The sequence below is a fragment of the Eublepharis macularius genome, chromosome 9, assembly GCF_028583425.1.
Source record: "Eublepharis macularius isolate TG4126 chromosome 9, MPM_Emac_v1.0, whole genome shotgun sequence".
In the NCBI taxonomy this organism is placed as follows: Eukaryota; Metazoa; Chordata; class Lepidosauria; order Squamata; family Eublepharidae; genus Eublepharis; species Eublepharis macularius.
This window is the reverse complement of record NC_072798.1, coordinates 39,117,034-39,135,528: the sequence shown is the minus strand read 5'-3', so window position 1 is coordinate 39,135,528 and position 18,495 is coordinate 39,117,034. Positions and strand designations below refer to the sequence as shown.

At 38.8% G+C, this 18,495-nt stretch overlaps 1 protein-coding gene across 1 annotated transcript in view; it reads right to left on the bottom strand.

The window, feature by feature from the left end:
• Positions 1 to 18,495, bottom strand: part of TNRC6B (trinucleotide repeat containing adaptor 6B) — a 161,516-nt gene that overhangs the window by 119,426 nt on the left and 23,595 nt on the right. Inside the window, exon 4 of the mRNA XM_054989153.1 lies at positions 3,325 to 3,392. Within this exon, the coding sequence (XP_054845128.1) occupies positions 3,325 to 3,392 (68 nt within the window). The remainder of the gene's footprint in view (positions 1 to 3,324; positions 3,393 to 18,495) is intronic.

Genomic DNA, 18,495 nt, shown 5'->3' with positions numbered 1-18,495 from the left:
AAGTTTATTTCAACAGAAATAATAATAGCCCTGCTATGCCTTAAAAACTTTAACAAACTTGTAGCCCAGGAATATTCTATAGGTCTGCACCTACAGTTTAAAGCCCACAAAAGCTTATGCTATAATAAATTTGTTAGTATTTAAGGTGATATACATCTTTTAGTTTTTCAAATCAAGGTTGGTAACATCAGAAGACTGCAAAATGCAAGTCTTCATCCTGGGCCTATTTGTAATTAGTCTGTAGCAATTTCATTATTATTGTAACAAACAGAGTTTGTCTTAAAATGTTTAAGTGAACTACCATTTGAATAATCTAAGGCCTGAATATATAGAAAGTGTTACAAGCAGCAATTTCAACACAATCTTTAAGCATTATAAGGGCATTCAAATGTTCGTGTATTTTGCATTCCATTCAGAGCATTCCCATAGTATATAAAATGCAATCTTTCCCTGTCAGAGATGTACTGAATACAGAATACCAAATTATTACAGATTATCTCACACATTCTTTCATGTTTTCCCTCCTTTAAGTAGAAGACTGTGCAGTTTAGTGCACTGTTTCTCAACCACTACATGTACCACTGGTACATGTCTAGGTGGGGCACAGGGTTTTCATAACGATTACAAAGAACTTGTTCTCTCTCAATCCCCATGTCCACCTCCAAACGTGACATGTCATCTCCTGCCAATGCTACCTGCCACAGATTAACCATCTGTGACCTTTTGCCATTCTAGTAGTGAACATGGACACTTAAAAGAGTTTCATGTCTTTGAGGTGCTGCTTACTGCTGACCCTACCTGCCAGGAATTATCCATTAAAGCCACAGCAATAAAATTTACTCCCAATAATACTACTGCAATGTTTTATGTCCCTGAATCTTACCATAAATGATAAATGGGACCCAGGTTCTTTGACAAAGTGATTTGTGGGATGAAAGATACAAAACAATGAGAGCCAATGGCTTAGTGCAGGGGTGGGCAATTGTTTTGGCTCGGGAGCCACTTTGTGGGAGCAGAGGTTAGCGAAGAGCCGCACCTTTTAAAATGATTGCATTCATTAGTTAACTTTGCATTTCAGAAAAGGTATAAATTGTATCATAAAAATCAATAAATATAAATTAAATAAAATAGTGGTAGTTTTATTCAATTTATTTATTGTGCTAATTTCATATCATCTATAGCTGCAAGCACATTTAATTTTAGAATCAGTTTAATGAGACAAATGTAGGAATGAAGGAAATGAAAGAAATCTCGGTTCAAGGCAGATTTTTCTGACTGTCTTGGCGGGCCACAAACAACTCTGTAGCGGGCCGCATGTGGCCCGCGGGCCACAATTTGCCCACCCCTGGCTTAGTGAATGCAAAGGTAGTAACCTCAAACCAAAACCCTTCTTAGTTATGAAGCTCTGTGGCAACTATAAGGTGGTCTATCAGCTTAACCTAATTTACAGAGTTCTGGAGATAATGGTGAAAAGCTATGCACCACTTTGAATTTCTGAAGAAAGGATAGCTTACAAATATGAGCAACAATTCATCCTTCTGTAAAGTCAGCAATGACTAGGCAGTCCAAGTGAGTGGAAGAGGACTGGTTTCCTTACATTCCAGACCTGGCTTATACCAAGTAGTGTATACTGTTACATGAGAGAATACAAATAGATCATTCCCACTATAGGAATTGAAGAACTCTGCTCTCATACCTTATATGAAAAACGGGAGCCACCAAGACTGTGGGATTTAGAGATAGAAGGAAGCAATCAGACCATGGTGAACCAGACACAAGATAAAACAGCAGTAGGAAATGAAATGGCTTTTTTGAAAAACAAAAGACACTTGCCCTAAAATCAGCCTGATGGCTTAAAGGGAGTCATACCACCTAAGCACAGCAGTAACTTTTTGTCTTTAAAAAAAAGCCACTTTCATCTTATCAACCATGTGTCACACAAGGCATGTGCACAGACACAAGCACACTCACTTTTGGCTGGACATTTGTAAGTAACATGGAACATTCATAAACTAAGATGGAAAACACTGGCAGCAAAACAAAGACAACCATGACAGTTCTGTGGAAGAAATTTTAAATATTCACATGGGAATAAGCAGACTGTTTACTGTTAGGTATGAAAGCACAGAAGTAAGTATTAGGCTAGAAGAAAGAGTGCTGGAAACCAGAACTATAATGGACGTAGGAAGAATGGGGCACGAAGCTTAAAGAGGAAGGACAAAAAAAAGAAGATGGATGGGAAAGCCCCAAGGATAGTAACAAAAAGGGTTCTAAGTAGAAATTTGAGGAAATGATGGGCCAAAATAGGCAACTGATAATAATACTTCAAGTCTTTGGGAAGAGGAGCTTGTGTGCTCTTGACACCAAGTTGATGTTCAAGCAATGTAGTTCTGTAGGCTAGCAGAAGACTGGACTGAGAACAGGCCAAGGCAGCATGGGAAAAGAAAGTACTACATTTCACACACTGAACTGAAAAATCAACCAACCAAATCCATCTCTAAATGACAAATCCTGGGAATTTAAAAAATGGAACGCTATTGACAATTTAAGATCCTCTGCCAAGTGTCTCAAGCATCAAATTTCAGGTTTTTTCCTAGCCTATCTCATGTTTTTTAAAAAGTATAAACTATTAGTACCAGGAAAAGTGTAATAGAGATATCACTGAAATGTGTTCCATTTACTGAAATGTAGAACAAAACATACTTGACAAGACTGTAAAATCTGAATGCACTGCTAAGCTCATTCTTTAGCATCTTATGACCACCCTGGAACCCATATCTTAACACAGGCATGTTCAAAGAATGAAAAACTATTTAATATAAAGCAATTTTCTCATCAAAATGTTTGCATAACTAAGCAAATAGTATACCAGCACAAAGCAGCACAACAGTTTTTAAAAAAACACACACTTCATTTATTGCTAAAATTAATGACGGTGACTGTCCAGTAGGTATACTCAAGATTGCAATACAAAGCTCCCTTTTCAAAAAAGATTCATCCAAGATGATCATAAATTTGCTGGCACGCCCTACCTGCATGCTTCTTTGTTCTCTCTAGTATAGTTGAGTGAAACAGAGCCCTATATACCAGTGGTTTCATCATATTACCTCAAATTATTTCCGCAAAACTATTCTTTATCTTTGTTCTAAATTTAAAGAGCCTACTGTATATTCCCCACACTTATTCTGGCTACTTAAGATTTAATACTAAACAACTAAAGGATGAATGCCTTAGAAAGAAAGCAATGCTTTGAGCACATTATCTCACAAGTGCTTTTTATATCACACACTCTGTTATGGCCCTTTTTAAATAAACGTGACTCACTGTTTGTTTTCTTCACCAGGAGGTGGAGTCTTGCCATGCCCTTCCATTACAAAATCCTCATGTTCCATCTGCGAAGGCAAGCATTGCATGTCAGCATTGATGGAGCAAAATGTACACCAGCCTAAGTGGTCCTTTTTCCCTGTCTGCACTTAACATATCATCACTTCTCAATTCTTATCCCTAACAACCAAGAGATAGTCATTTGTAATTAACAAATGCACACCCTCGGACTCACATTGGTACTAGAGTACATTTTCCTGAGTTTGTCCATTCTTGGATAAAGGCAAGCAGAAGAAAGAATGCTTTGGTAACTAAAAATGAAGTGAGCAGATGTGAGAACTGGAACTGTACACAACTATACATGTATATGGTCTTCCCCCTCCCTTTCCCCCTAGAAAGCTCTAGAAAGAAAGAGTGCCACATTATCTAATAAGGCTATTAAAATTCTTTATATATCAGTATGATGATTTGTCCTGTTATTGTGGAATTTGGTATGTGAAAAGCTGACTTTGGTAAGGAGCACAAGCTATCTATGTTCCAGAAAAACTGGATGAAAGATGGCTGACTTATAACAAAATTGAAGGCCAAAGGACTATTTCAAGCCTCGCCAGTTTTTGATGAACAAGTTAACATATACTGCATTCAGATGCCATACACAAAATAAATAGTTTGCTTATGACAAAAATGAATGGTTAAAAAATGTCTTCAGTCTCAAATACACACATAAGGGGATGAATGAAGGGAAGTCAAAAGGGGATGGAGTGAGAGGAAGCCAGGAATAAAGTACCGCCCATTCTCAATTACAAATATGGAATCTGAAGGAAGCCATTATTTAAATTTCTGACTGCAGATGTAGATGTTTTCAAAATTCAAGTGTACCATTTGTTTAATCTTTTCAGTGTTAGGATGTTTTTGAATTTCCATACTATGCAATGGACATGAAATCTATGTTATACAGGCTCAGTGGCAACTGCCATGAACAGGTGTAAGTAACAAAGTTAATAGCTTGTAAATAGTTTGGCAAGAAGGGTTCTGAACAAGCAAAGATGGCCTGAAGAACTGTCAATTTAAGTTATACTGTCACTCTCCCCATCAACCACAGAACAGAATAATGTTAAATAATAATTTCTACAATTTGTGGATTTTTTTAAAAAAAACAAATATTGTGAGATACCTGGGGGGAGACGGGGGACCAGGCCACAGTTGGTTCTAGCACCTATGTCCTAGTTCTCACTGATGGTCTAGGCTGTACCATTTCAGACTGCAGGATTGCACACAACTGAATCTCTTCCCCTCAAAAAAGCCCCCAAACTGGTGCATAAAAAACAAGTGTGTCAGAGAAAATGCCAAGCTAGAACCCTTTTTCACAAAGATACATAAGAGCAGCTCTATACAACAGTCAAGACATTCTACCTTGTTAAACAATGAATGCTCTGTTCATCACTGATGAAGTTTGTTAGCAGTACACATATATATTTAAAGTATCTCTTTGGTGAAGAGTATGAGCTGTCAAAATTTCAGAGTAATGTGAAAAAATGCCTGAGCTTCAGGAAGTTAAGAAACAGAGGCAAAGGTTTTTTTCCTGGTATCTCCAATCATTTCTTGTTCAAGAAAATAATTTCATGCTTTCTGAAGACAGTTGAGAAAATTAAGGCATTTCACCGATTTGTGATGTTCATTTACTTTTTAAAATGCTGTATTTTTCAGTTCCCATACTAAAGCAGAGAGCACAATGAACACACCCAGTGGCAGCTGCCACTAGAGGACATAGTGGGTTCCACATTAGGTAGCTCCCCATCCCACATCTAGCAGACTGCCTTCAATCCTCCTATTTAATTATTACGTTTTTGATTACCAGAAACTGCTTGCCTCTACTACACTGCCTGCTGCCAGCACTTTCATGCTGACCTATCAGGAGTCCGTTGTTTCAACATCTGCAAGACAGCTCCATTTTAGGTCCATCTTCCAAACCACTTTGAGCACACTCGGTACAGCAATGACGCCAACAGAGACTCCAGAGTTTGGATATTGAGCATGTTGCTGCAGAAGGCTCCTACCACTAACTGGCTGGCAGTGAGTGGAATTATCATAAGGGACCAAGCTAGGAGCTGGCTGAAATCTGTGAAGAAGGGGCTAGGGCACAGTGCAATGGAAAAGTCAAGCTTTGCCTCTGTGGAGTTCTCCTTCCATACTGTGTTCCTATTGCACCAGCAACCAGGCCCTTTATTAATATTTTTTTTAAAAGGAGGACAGAGACACAGCTACAGGAGATACAACTTTAGAAAGGGGAAGTGGCAGAGTTTTTTACACTATTTTACTGTGACAGGAAATGCAAAATGGCATTCATTTTAAGGGTTTTTTTAAACACTGCTGTACACAAATATAAGATGAAACAACTTAAATTATGAAATACAGGAAGTGATTAGGTTTGGGTTTTTTAAAAAAATAGCTAGCTAATTTAAAAGTTGCTTCTCGAAGTGTAAATGGAAAAATCAAATATGAGAATGTGTAGGACAAAAGGGAAAACAGATGTGTTTCATAGAACTTAGTACTGCTACAAGAAAAACCCAGAACATTTCCTCTTTTAAACATAACCAGTTCTAGGATCAGAAAACCTATATGACACATATACGCACATAAAATCACACATTGTGCTCACTTGAGATGTAGGCAGTTTGCCTTTCTACCTCAGTCTTTTCCTTTTGCAGGTTCAAGACAACATTGAAGCCAAGCAGCAGAGGGCAGTGAGCACATGAGCTTTTACTTTCCCTACATTTTATTTCTAAGTTAAATTTATTTCCAAACAAAGGAAATTCAAGAGATAAAAACATAAAATAGCCTATGAAATCACAGTAACTAAGATATTATTACCCAAACTAAGCTGTCAGATCCACATTCAGTAGAATGAGCTTAACACAATGTAAAAAGTAGACCATGAAGCCAGCTGGGTGACCTTGGGCTAGTCACGGCTCTCTGGAGCTCTCTCAGCCCCGCCCACCTCACAGGGTGTTTCGTTGTGGGGATAATAATAGCATACTTTGTAAACCGCTCTGAGTGGGCATTAAGTTGTCCTGAAGGGCGGTATATAAATCGAATGTTATTATTATTATATTATTTTTAACAACCAACCACTTTAAGTTTGAGTACACAGGACAGACTTGTCTGAAAACCAAAAAGGATCAAATATGGTATTGTCCTATGGGATGGTGGGGGGGGGGGTTAAGAAACCTGTGGTGCAACTACAGAAGAGATCCCATCTTCTGAAGCCATCAGCTAAATTTTGGAAAGATGAGAGCACCAAGAGAAAAACCTCCAATGACTAGCTCAACTTCTGGTTAAAGAGAAGGAAGACCTTCAGATATTCTCATTCTTTAGCATTTTGGATTTTAATGGTCAAAATTCTGCCCAGAAATAAATTGGGAGATGATGAAGATTTTGGAGCACAGGAGGTGAATTCACTGTAGCAATTCCTAACAGCCTGGCTGCCGTGTTCTAGACCAGTTAAAGCTGCTGAAGATTATTCAAAGGCAGCTGTATATCTAAAAAATATTTGGGTTCAGAAGAATGGTCCTTAACAGCAATAGATAAAGGAAGTGGAGCAACAAGACTGAAGAAAAACTGAGCATTGGGGTAAGTGTTTGTACCATTGGACAATCAGATGCTTGGGGAAAGTGTCTGAAAATAGGAGGTGTATATTGACAGATGACACTGAGATAGGAAGAGGTTTCTACACACTGTCTATTGGGTTGGAAACAACTGGGAGGAATTATGGAAGAAACTAGGTTAATATATATGGGGTTTCCACTAACAAGACATAGTGAATGTATATGAAGCAGAACCAGAAGCTAGGACATAGTATATGGGGACGCTACTCAGAAGGGGTGGGAAACAGTATATATATCCCATGGGATATATATGATGGAAGAAAGATGACAAGGTGCAAATCATGTAAGGAGGCATTATAGAGCAGTATTGAAAAGCAGATATGGGAACTTGATTAATGACTAAATTATCCATCAGTTTATCTCAGTTTTTAACTTAGAAACTAATCATCCTACCTCACTGGTCATAACAACATTCATCTTACCATTTCTACTTAGTGTCTTGCTGATATGCCCTATTCTTCTTGCCTCTGCCAAGCATTTCATCAATTCTTCTCATGAATCCTGGTCCCTTCCTCTGTATTCTATAACCTCTTGCCTGCCTCTCCTATCCCGCAGATTTAGCTCTATTATGTGCTTTCACAGACATTTAACATGATCTGTCAAACACAACACAAGTTATTTTCAAATACACATTGCTGTTGTATTTATTTCTTCCACTGGGCACTCCATATATTACATATTTATACAGCATTGATGCCAGCTTCAGTATCTTAAAGAGGATGAGTGAAATGGATGAGGGGTCTGCTAGAGGGGTCTGGTAGTCTTCATATTTGCACCAGACTTAAAAGTATATTAAATGTGCTACTGTTTGTGCAGGAATAATGACTAGAGGAATATATTACAGGCTCGTATGCTACTTCCTCTTGCCATGCATGAATTTCCTGATTCTCCCCACCACCACCCCTCCAGGCAACCAGCTTGATTAGCATTAAGATCAATGCACAGACAACAGTAATCGTAATTAGCTGCAAACCAGAATTTGAAAACCTAGTTTTTACCATACTGTTAGAAAGACTATTTTGCAGATAATTACAGTTAAAATAACAAAACAGTACACATATAACAGTACAACCATGGACATACTGATAAAACAGAAATAAGGGAGATATTTATGCATGTGGCAACAGAAGACAAGGCAGACCATATTCTTGATCTGATTTATCACAGTTAGAAGATCTGGTCTGCACTGAACCACATACGTTATGAATCCATTCTGTATGTGTTTATAAGCAGCTCCATGGGTGCAACAACTGAAAGGGAAGATTATAGGGGCCTGAATGTGAATACGATCCCAACATGATTGATTCTCAAGCTATTTCCATACACTAAGTACCAATCATCTCTAGGGCAAAGTGATGAAGATCCCAACACGTGGTTTGCTGGGTATTTTCTGAAGTAGACATCACCTTATGAGTTCAACTGAAAGCTATTTAAAGTATTCAGTCTTCAGACTGCAAGTAATACAAGGTATTTTGATATATACTACAAAATGTATTTCAAAGAAACACTACACAAACGTGCAAATTGTTCAAACTTGTCAAAGGAGAGAGCAAATTTTTACTCTAGAAATGAATACAACTTATTTTTATCCCATCTTCCCTCCATTATAGAACCCAAGATGGAATATACAGGGTTTCCCATGGGATCTCCCCTCCAAAAATTCACCAGATCCACATCCATTTAGCTTCAGCAAGGTTGCAGTACTGTGTACCTTCAAACCATATTATCTTAAGACCTTAATGTAGATATATAATTTTGTAACTACAATTAAAAAAACATCACCTCTAGGATTACAGAATAGAGTGTTTCAGCACAGTGTACTGGGTGAAACAATGTAGTCTCTTTGAAATAAGCCTTGTTCATCTTTCCGTGGAATTAGAGAGGCAACACATAGATCTCTTATTTGCCGCTTTCACATTGCATAATACTTCTTTGTTTAAAGATACTAAATTCAATTGTTAGCAATTGGGCAGACAAAATAGCCTTGACTTGGAAAGGATGTTGAGATTCTCCATGTTCAGATTAAATTTTGCCTATGCTACATTTACAGTGCAATCCCAAACAGAGTTACTCGAGTCTAAGCCCACTTAAATCAATGGGCTTAGACTGGGGTAATTCTATTTAGGATTACACTGTTAATTAAGTTTCCAGAGTTACCAAGATGTAAAGACAGGGCTTAGAGATGACATTACACACTTTAGTCAAACTTGTTAAATCAACTATATGCAGTTCACAAGAGCATGTTACAGCTTTATAACATACACAAAGTGATGTTAAAGGGTAAAGGGAGTCCCCTGTGCAAGCACCAAGTCATTAGTGACTCATGGGGGGGACATCGCATCATGATGTTTTCTTGGCAGACTTTTTATTACAGGGTAGTTTGCCATGGCCTTCCCCAGTCATCTACACTTTACCCCCAGGAAACTACGTACTCATTTTACAGACCTCAGAAGGATGGAAGGCTGAGTCAACCTTGAGCCGGCTACCTGAACCCAGCTTCCGCCAGGATTGAACTCAGGTTGTGAGCACAGCATGGGCTGCAATACTGCAGCTTACCACTCTGCACCATGGGGCACTAATATGCAGTAGTAAAGGGAAGCAGGGGGCACAACACAGACAAGATGCCTTAGGGCCTAAACAGACAGTCCTGTATGTATAGATTCTTACCCAAATTTCCATTTTAGGTGGGTAAAACTTTTCAGGGTATAAGGTTTTGAGAGTCAGAGCTCCCTTCTTCAGACATGGGCAAGAAAGGAGATCTCTGAGCCTTTATATCCTAGCCAAAAGACAGGTGGGGTGTTACAAAGGAGGACATTAGAATGTAAAAGTGCAATGCAACTTCATTAGATGGGACGGATGTAGCGAAGGAAGAGGTCAGGATACAATTGTAAAATGCAGCCCCTTGCTGACCTAAAAGTGGCTGTCCTCAAACAGAGAAACTCTAAAAGGAGATTACAATGTAAGATTTCTAAAATGGAATTCATTCACAAATTCAGAACAATGGAAACCCCTCCTCCCACAAGGCTGAACAGAGACTTAGGATTCTTATCTTACTATAGATGCTAATTTCTGTTCTAATCAAGTTGCATTGTGCCATTGTACTTTGAAGTTTCTCAGACCTTTTCCTTTGCCACACTCCTCCCATCTAATCAAACTGCATTGTACTTTTACATCCTGATGCCCTCTCTTGTAACACTCCACCCAGCTTCTGGCTGGGATATAACAGATCTCCATTCCTACTCATATTTGAAGAAGGGAGTTCTGACTCTTGAAAGCTTACACTTGAAAATCTTGTTGGTCTCTAAGGTGCCAGTGGACTCAAATCCTGCTGCTGTATCCAAATTTTAAAATTAAATAACTTAGTTTAACTGATGGGGTTTTCAGGCTGCATAAGATATATGATAATACAATTAAAGGAGAAATTTAAGTGCTTACTAGAAAGGAAGGAGAAAATCCATATGGAAAAGTTTCTTGGTCTCAGTCAAGCCATAGGTGATTTGTAATATGAGTTTTTTTTACCTGCTTTAAGTTGTTTAATCAACTTGACAAATTCTTCACTTTTAAAATTTTGCATACTTTGTTCAGTCTGCTTTCCCATACTTCTTTTAACTACTTCTCCATCCCTACAACATTGCTCGAATAGTCAAAACACATGCACACAGGCCTCTTTGCTGAAATTAGAGTCCAAACCTTGCTGAGCTTTAGAGATAAACTCTTATCACCACCAGCAGATATCCAGTATTTGGCTTATGACACAAGATGTGTTGCTTAACTTGCATGAAAGTGATAAAGAAGTTATTAAAAATCATATTCTAATTTGTTTGAATCCACCTTTAATCCAAATTCTAGAGATGCAAGTACTCTGCATAGGCAAAACTGCTTTGGCAAAGAACAGGATATAAAACATATCTGAAAAATTTCCAATGTGCACTCAACATGACCGATCTAGCCACCTGGGTCCATGCCATAGTAACATTTAAAAAAATAAAATTGAGACTTGAATACTGTAATGCACTGTAGATAGGTCTCCCGTCTAAGTTAACTTGGAGACACCAGCTGGTGCAAAATGTTGCAGCTCAGCTAGGAGGAGAGCTAGGAGAAGCATGACTATTATCCCATTCAGCAGTCACTCCATTGGCTACCAGTAAGTTACTGGGTTCAAGGTATTAGCTACTGCATACAAAGCTCTTCATGGCCTTGGTCCATCGTATCTATAGGAGCACTCCCTATGTTCACCATGGCATCTTTGCTCATCTGAACAGGGCCTTCTACAGGTGCCACCTTGCATATGGGCAAAATCAACACATGCATTCTCTGTGTTGCCCCCAATTCATTGAAGAGCCTACTTAAAGAGATTAGGAAAGCTCTCACTTTCCTGGCTTTCAGCAAACTATGCAAAACTGAATTATTCAAGAGGGCTTTTCACTCAGATAGGGCTGTAATATTAAAAAATGATCTCAAGGAGATGCATCAGTAAAGGGATAGGGATTAACTATAGACTTTTACGACTCTTGCTGTAAGTATGATCCTACTTGGTTATTCCTATGATGTTTAATATGTCACTTAGAACTGCTTATGCTGTTTCAACATCTCTTCAACTCTATTAGATTTCTGATGGTTTTAAATATTTGCAGATTTATATATCCTGTTACATGTGTATTGAAATGTCTTTGAAAATGACTGTACTGACTTACTGTGTAAATCTCAGTGAGAAAGGCAAATGAGAGAAACAGAGACAGAGAGTGAGTATAAGATGCCATAGCACTGTTTTTGGAAGAGCTAGTGGAAGCGCAAAATAAGTTAGTGAATTAAGCAAAAAATTTTGACTGAACACCTCAATTCAAACAGCAGGAAAAACCAAAGTTAAAGACGCTTAGTTACACTGCAATAAAAGTATGTATGAAAATAGAATCCAACTGACATAGAATGCAGTTTCACCAGTTGAAGGATGTGCTACAGACAAGTAGTTATATTTTATCTTGCATTTCAGCCAAACAGTTGCTCCCTAAAGAGCTCACTGGTTATAAGAAAATACTTACAGCTGTTTAATAGAAATATTTCCTTTAGAAGGGTTTCTTGGCAAGCACTTCCTGTCTTCCCTCAGATGAGTAAATGGATAGCAGTTTGAGTGTGACTGAACAGGATTTTAAAGCAAAAGATTATAGATTTGTCATCTATATAATCTGATTATAGCAGCATTTAAAAGCTATTATAAAAGGCAACTTGTTGCGCATTTCACTCAGGGCAGACTGGCCATTGTCTCAAGCTCCACCAATCCCCCAGAGCAGGACCAGTGGAGTACATATGTTGCTGGAATAGGGTTAAGCTGTGAGCCACTATGCCTATGTTCCTACCCGCCCAGGCCAGCAAAGAAGAGCACAGGCACAGTGGCACTCATCTTTGGCCTATGCTGGCATAGTGTAGCTGGTGAGGAGAAACATTAGCATAACAGTGCCTGGCTTTACCATGTTGGCATGGGTGCAATACAACCAGTGAGGTGAAGCATGGTATTCCCATACCTGCCAAACCCACCATACTCAGGCAGGCAAGGAGGAGCACAGGTACAATGCCTGGCTTCACCCTGTGCCAACTGAGGCATAGTATGTCTGAAGATGAGAAACATGGCAGTGCCCACTTTTGCCATGCTAGTTCATGTGGGGTGCAATCAGCAAGATACAGCAGGGTGGTGTTTCTGCTCTCACCAGCTGGCTCTTTGGCCCTCCATGAGGTGAGTTGGCAGGGCAGCGGGAAGGCTGTGGCCATTTTGAGGGCCATCTTAGTTTCACTGTCCACTTGTTTCAAGAAATCAACTAGTTGTCTATTATGACTATTTCTTGGATTGGGGTCTGTTGCCAATTGTTCTGGCAGAACCTAGTGCAACAAAAACCTAGTTTATAGAACTACAGAGGATCATTATAATTAAAACTGGGATTAATTTGAGATTTGTGTCTGCTTTCAAGTTCTCTCTTTTCAGAATTTAGAAATAACAGAATAACAATGAGAGCTTATCAGAAAGTAAGTTAACAAGATCTGCAATATTTATTTGCAACATGTATTGCAAGCTCTAGTTTATTAGAGTTAAGCAGTAAGAAAGATTCACAGAATGTAATGCCACTTGCCATACATTACACAAATCTCTATCCTGCTGCAGTTATTGCTACTATCTGATAAGGCTGAGCATTTTGTATTAGCAATGTTACTGACATCCTTTGAGGCATTTCTGGCCTCACTGCTGGTAGACTGACAGCCCATCACAAGACACCTCCTGATCCATTTGCAAAGTTTAACAGCGCCACTTGTAAAACTGTTAATCTTGATGACACAACAGAATTTTATTCAATTCTTCTTGAATATATGTTGCACTGCTTACAGCAATCCAAACTGGCTGCTTTGGAAAGCAACCTCTGCAGACCCTCTTACTGAAGGGGAAGAATATTTATATCCTAACTGTAGTCAGAATGGTAGACCAAGAAATTATGGCTTTGTGCTATGAAGTAGTAAATAACCTTGTTGCAATGCTCAAGGGTAAGACCTGCTTCTGGTATTACCTTTTACTGCATTTCTTGGCTGTTTTTAACTGCCTATGTTCACAACTGAGCCTTGTTTGTGATTCACATTCCTATTTTTCTTTAGATATTCTTTACTACTACAACTTGATTTGTTATGCCAAAGGTATCTTAAATAGGTGACATATTAAATTAAAGCAACAGAAAATTTAAGATCTAACAAGACAAGGCTCGTGACATGCCTCTCCCCTCCCCTGCCACCCCGTCATTTTTGCCGACATGCCATTGGAAAAGGAAAGCGTAGAGATATGAAGGTGGAGCACTGAGGGCAACTCCTATAAAATACTCTTTTAGAAAGAGTAAAATGCTTCTTAAGGCAACGGTTTTCACACTCAAAAGATATAGCATGAAAAATATCTGGAGGACTTCTTCAATTTTTCCAATGGAAAATTGGGAAATTTGGGTGAGCACTGAAAGCCCCCTTTCTTTTGACACTGAAAACAAAACATCATTACCTCCCGAAAGCAGTAACTAAATTTTACCCACTACATTCATGACCATAGAAAAGTTGAAATAATGTGATCCGGCTAAATAGCTAAATCCCAGATCAGATCTAGGGAGTCAAACTCTGCTAAACTAAATTATCTGCAACCACAGGCAGCTGCAGCAGAGGCAGAGTGGCAGCAGTGTGAGCGAGCAGGCAGCAGTGTGAAATGGAGGCAAGCTTCACACTGCAGCAGGAGAACAGCACGAGGCTGGTGGGCGACAGGAGGCAGCAGGCAGAGTGGATTCCCATCCTGCCGCTCCATCCCTGCCCATGCTCCAAAAGAGTTCTTCAAGCCACCACCGTCTTTTAAATTCTGTGGTTTCAGCGAGCCTCAAACCCCACACTTCAGCTTAGGATTCTCTACTTTTACATTGGGGTTCTCTGATTTGACATTGTTCCCTTGCTTCACTTTAGTACTGTTGGGCTTTGTTGGTTCAGCTTGTATTAGGAGTGGGACTTGCATTCGGGACTGGCTTTTGGCCAGGGGCTGCCTTTGCTTAAGGTTTCCCTTTGCCTGGAAAGCCTTGGAAATGTTTTCCCCATAAGAAACAATATAGAGTGGCTGAGGACAGCTTGTTCAGGGGTCCATAAGATTGGATTCAGAGGTCCAATCTTATTGAAATTTGGGGGGGGGAGTCTTTAGTGGACACTCAAAAGTACGTTCCTGGCAAATTTGGTGGAGTTTGCTTGAAAAATGCCCCCCTCCCGCAGCCCCTTGGATAGATTTCCCCATAGGGAGTCATGGCTGGATAAATTTGGGATTCTCTAACTGGATGAGAGAATCTGACCCAGATTTTTTTGGTTTCCCTGAAACCCAGATCCCTCAAATTTGGGTGTGTGTGTGTGTGTGTTATACCCCCTACTACTGGCTCCCTGATCAAGTAAGACAAATTGTCAAGAGAAGCTTATAAACAAGCTGTAGCAGTAAAGAATTTGGTGCACAAATCCATATTTAGACATCCGAATATGATAATGAACAAATTTACATATACATGCTTTCTTATTTAGCCCCTCTATTATAGCCCAGTGCTGGTTAATTTGCCTCTGTGACAAATGGAAACTTCAACACATCTCTGCTCTGGGAGGAACACAGAAAAGATTTTCTGGTGGAAAAATTGGAAAATTTGGGGTAGCACTGAAAAATATTTTCATTTTAGAATGTGTAAAATGCTTCTTCGAGCAATGTCTTTCGGACTGAACATGTATAGCTTGAAAAATTTTGAGACTCTAAATTTTTCCAATGAAAATATTGGGAAGTTTTGGGAACACTGAAAAAATATGAAATATTTTCTCTTTTTGAGAGAGAAGAAACTTGTATTCCAAAGCATTTCACTTTTTTCAAATCTAAAGCATGAAAAAGTCTGAGGACTTGCTCAAGTTTTCCAGTGGAAAAATTGGGACATTTAGGGGAGCACTGGAAAATAAACCCTTACTTAATATTTTCAAGATTTTTTTGTTTAAACGTAAATAATTTTGGCACCTATTAACATGCTATAATGTGTTTATTTTCTGTGTTATAAAGTTTAGCTTACTATCCAAGCATGCTGGTAATCTTACCTGTTCTGACACTAGCAGAGTTTCCTTCTTTAGGTAACTACAGAATTTTATTTTCTACCCTAAACTTTTATTTTTTCCTTCTTTTCAGATGGCAAAATTTAAATATACTTTTACTATGGCAGAATAGGGTGCAGCAGTTTGCAACTGCTTCTTAAGTACTAGGTATACTTGCAATATTTGAGAGAAAATGAATCTATTAATACTTTTAAATTTTATAAATATGCTAAATAGTAAAATTTTATATGCTAAGTTATGAATGTCATACTTTATGTTCAATCACTAAAATAAAATTAGGTTTGAAAGGAAGTAAATATTTGCCAAAAGATGTTCTGATTGCACAAAGGAATGGCTATTGATTCATGACTGCAGCAAAACTGTTATTAGCATAAAATTGGGAAAAAAACAGATATTTTAAATAAAATTTAGGAAATTGCCAAATTATCAAAGCCATCTGAATTGGCTAAGCTCAGGCCCTATTGGAGGGGGGGGTGTCAGCAGGTGCATTGCACCAGGGCCCATGGGCCCGGAGGGGGCCCAAAGAGGCCGAAAGGTGGCCCAAGAGTTTCCTGCACTTTGCATATGAAGACTAGAATTTATATCTTAAGTTGTTCACCTACATAGCATAGTTTTATCCTTTACATTCCACTAGGCATGTGCCAGTTAGATCACATGACTCTCCACTCTCCAGCCAGGCAGACAGAATATTTAGGCCAGTGGCCATTGTTGAAGTGGATGTGTTGGTGTACATAGGTGTAAACTGCAGGGGGTGGGGCTCGAGCCTCTCCCCAGATTTGGCTGGGGGGGGGCTGAGCCCCCTGGTCAACCAGTGAACTACATGGGGGATGAGGGGCTCAAAGTCCCTTGGATTTGGCCATGGGGGGCAAGCAGTGACAAGCTCACATGGGACTCAGTTACAATGGCAGATGACGCACAGGACTGTCCACCCCTCCTGTTGTATCATGTTACAATTTCCATGATTCTTTTGGGCTTTGTTCCTGGTTTTTGCTCATATGTATTTGTGTTTATTAAGAATTTATAATTTAAATAATTTAGTTTTCTAAAACAAAAACTTTTCTAAAACTTTCACACTCACACCAGCGACCATGTTCCAACCACCCATCATCACATTTTCTCTGCAATCAATGCTACTCTGTTAAGGATCAGTTTCTATTCCTTTTAATAGGGAAAATGTAAGTCTCTATTTTATTTTACTTTTCAGTTACATTATCATTACATTGTATTTTGGAAATGAAAAACTGGGAAAGGGTAGGCCCTATGTTTCCTTGTTGAAATAGCTTTCAACAAGGTTGTTGCTGCTGTTTTCTGTTTTTGAGGGGGGGTTTTTTTGCTGTGTATGGAAGAACAGTTAGTTTTTTCATGGTAATGTGTAGGGGCGGGGGCTGCTTCAGCCATTCCTAAGCTCCTCTTTCAATTTCCATTCCATTTTAAAACGGAGAGGTGGTATCTAATGCAGAAAAGGACAATTCCTAAAACTGAGTGCTGAAGCAATGAAAAACCCTATCTGCATGAACAGGATTGGGGGGCAGCAAAATTTCCTTTTGCCCTCTGTGCAGCCTGGAGAGAACATTAACAAGGAATGTGCACTCTGTACATGTTCATGCTCTCCATTTTCCTGGTACCTAAAATGATGTGGTCCAGTTTCAAAGGGGTGACCAACTAGCTAATGCCTAGAGAAGAAATTAAAAAAAAAAGAAGTAGCACTTTCAAAACTATAGCAATGTATTGCTATAGGATTTGGGGATTCTTTCAATAGATAGATATTTTGTGTTTTCTTCAAAACAACTGGAAATGCATGTGTAATAAAGCCAAAATTGTTGCACCTACCCTTAATATAGAAATAAAATTCTCTTGTGGATGGGGTGCGGTTACACACAAGGGGGCGAGGCTGCGTGATAACAGACCTGATGCTAACTTTTTGGAAATGAATGACACAGATGATTCACCAGAAGAAGCCTACTTCAGAAAGTCTGTGTTTATGTTTTAGTAAACAGTGTTATAGCAGGATTACCTGTAAGATTCAATACTGTGAAGCAGTTGGCTGAACAGTTCAGTTGCTTGTGGAAATGCCTCACCATGCCCGAAAGTGACTTGAAAGAAAAAGTTTTATTTTTATCAAAACAATATCCTGATGACCTTAATGATGAGGATTTTTCGACAGAAATGCAGCATTTACCTTCAGTACATAAGGCAAATTTTGGAAATGCGCAGTTAAAACCACTGGATCTGTTGAACACGTTAACAGAACAGAGACTTGGTGACCTGTTTCCAAATGTTTGTGTCAGCTTATGAATTCTTTTAACAATTCCAGCAACAGTTGCTTCTGCAGAGACATCATTTAGCAAACTCGAGCTGATTAAGAATTTTTTAAGGTCTACAATGTCTCAAGAATGTCTTGTGGATTTGGCCAGGCTGAGTATTGAATCAAACATTGCCAGAACAATTAATTTTGATGCTGTCATTAGAAATTTTTCACAAAAAAAGGCAAGGAAAGCTCATTTTTAAGTAAATATAAAGCCTATTTTTTTAACCTTTTTGACCTTATGCTTAAAACCATTATGGATAAAAAAAAAGATGGCTAATGGAGCAGGAAAGGGGCCCTGAAATTTTTTTGCACCGCCTCATAAAATTCCTCTCAAGAGGCCCTGGCTAAGCTAATAGATAGAAGGGCTAATTGGGCTATTTTTCAGCGCTGGAAGTCTTCTTTGATTTTAGGAATACAGAACATTTAAATTTTGATATATTTAGAATGTGCAGGTTTATTATAGGGCGTAAAGGGAATGCCACCAGAAGATATATTAGAGCTGATAGGTGAGCAGGGAGTAGTAATGCTGGTATTTCTCGTTAAGACTATACTGACTAATTTGGTTTAAAGAAC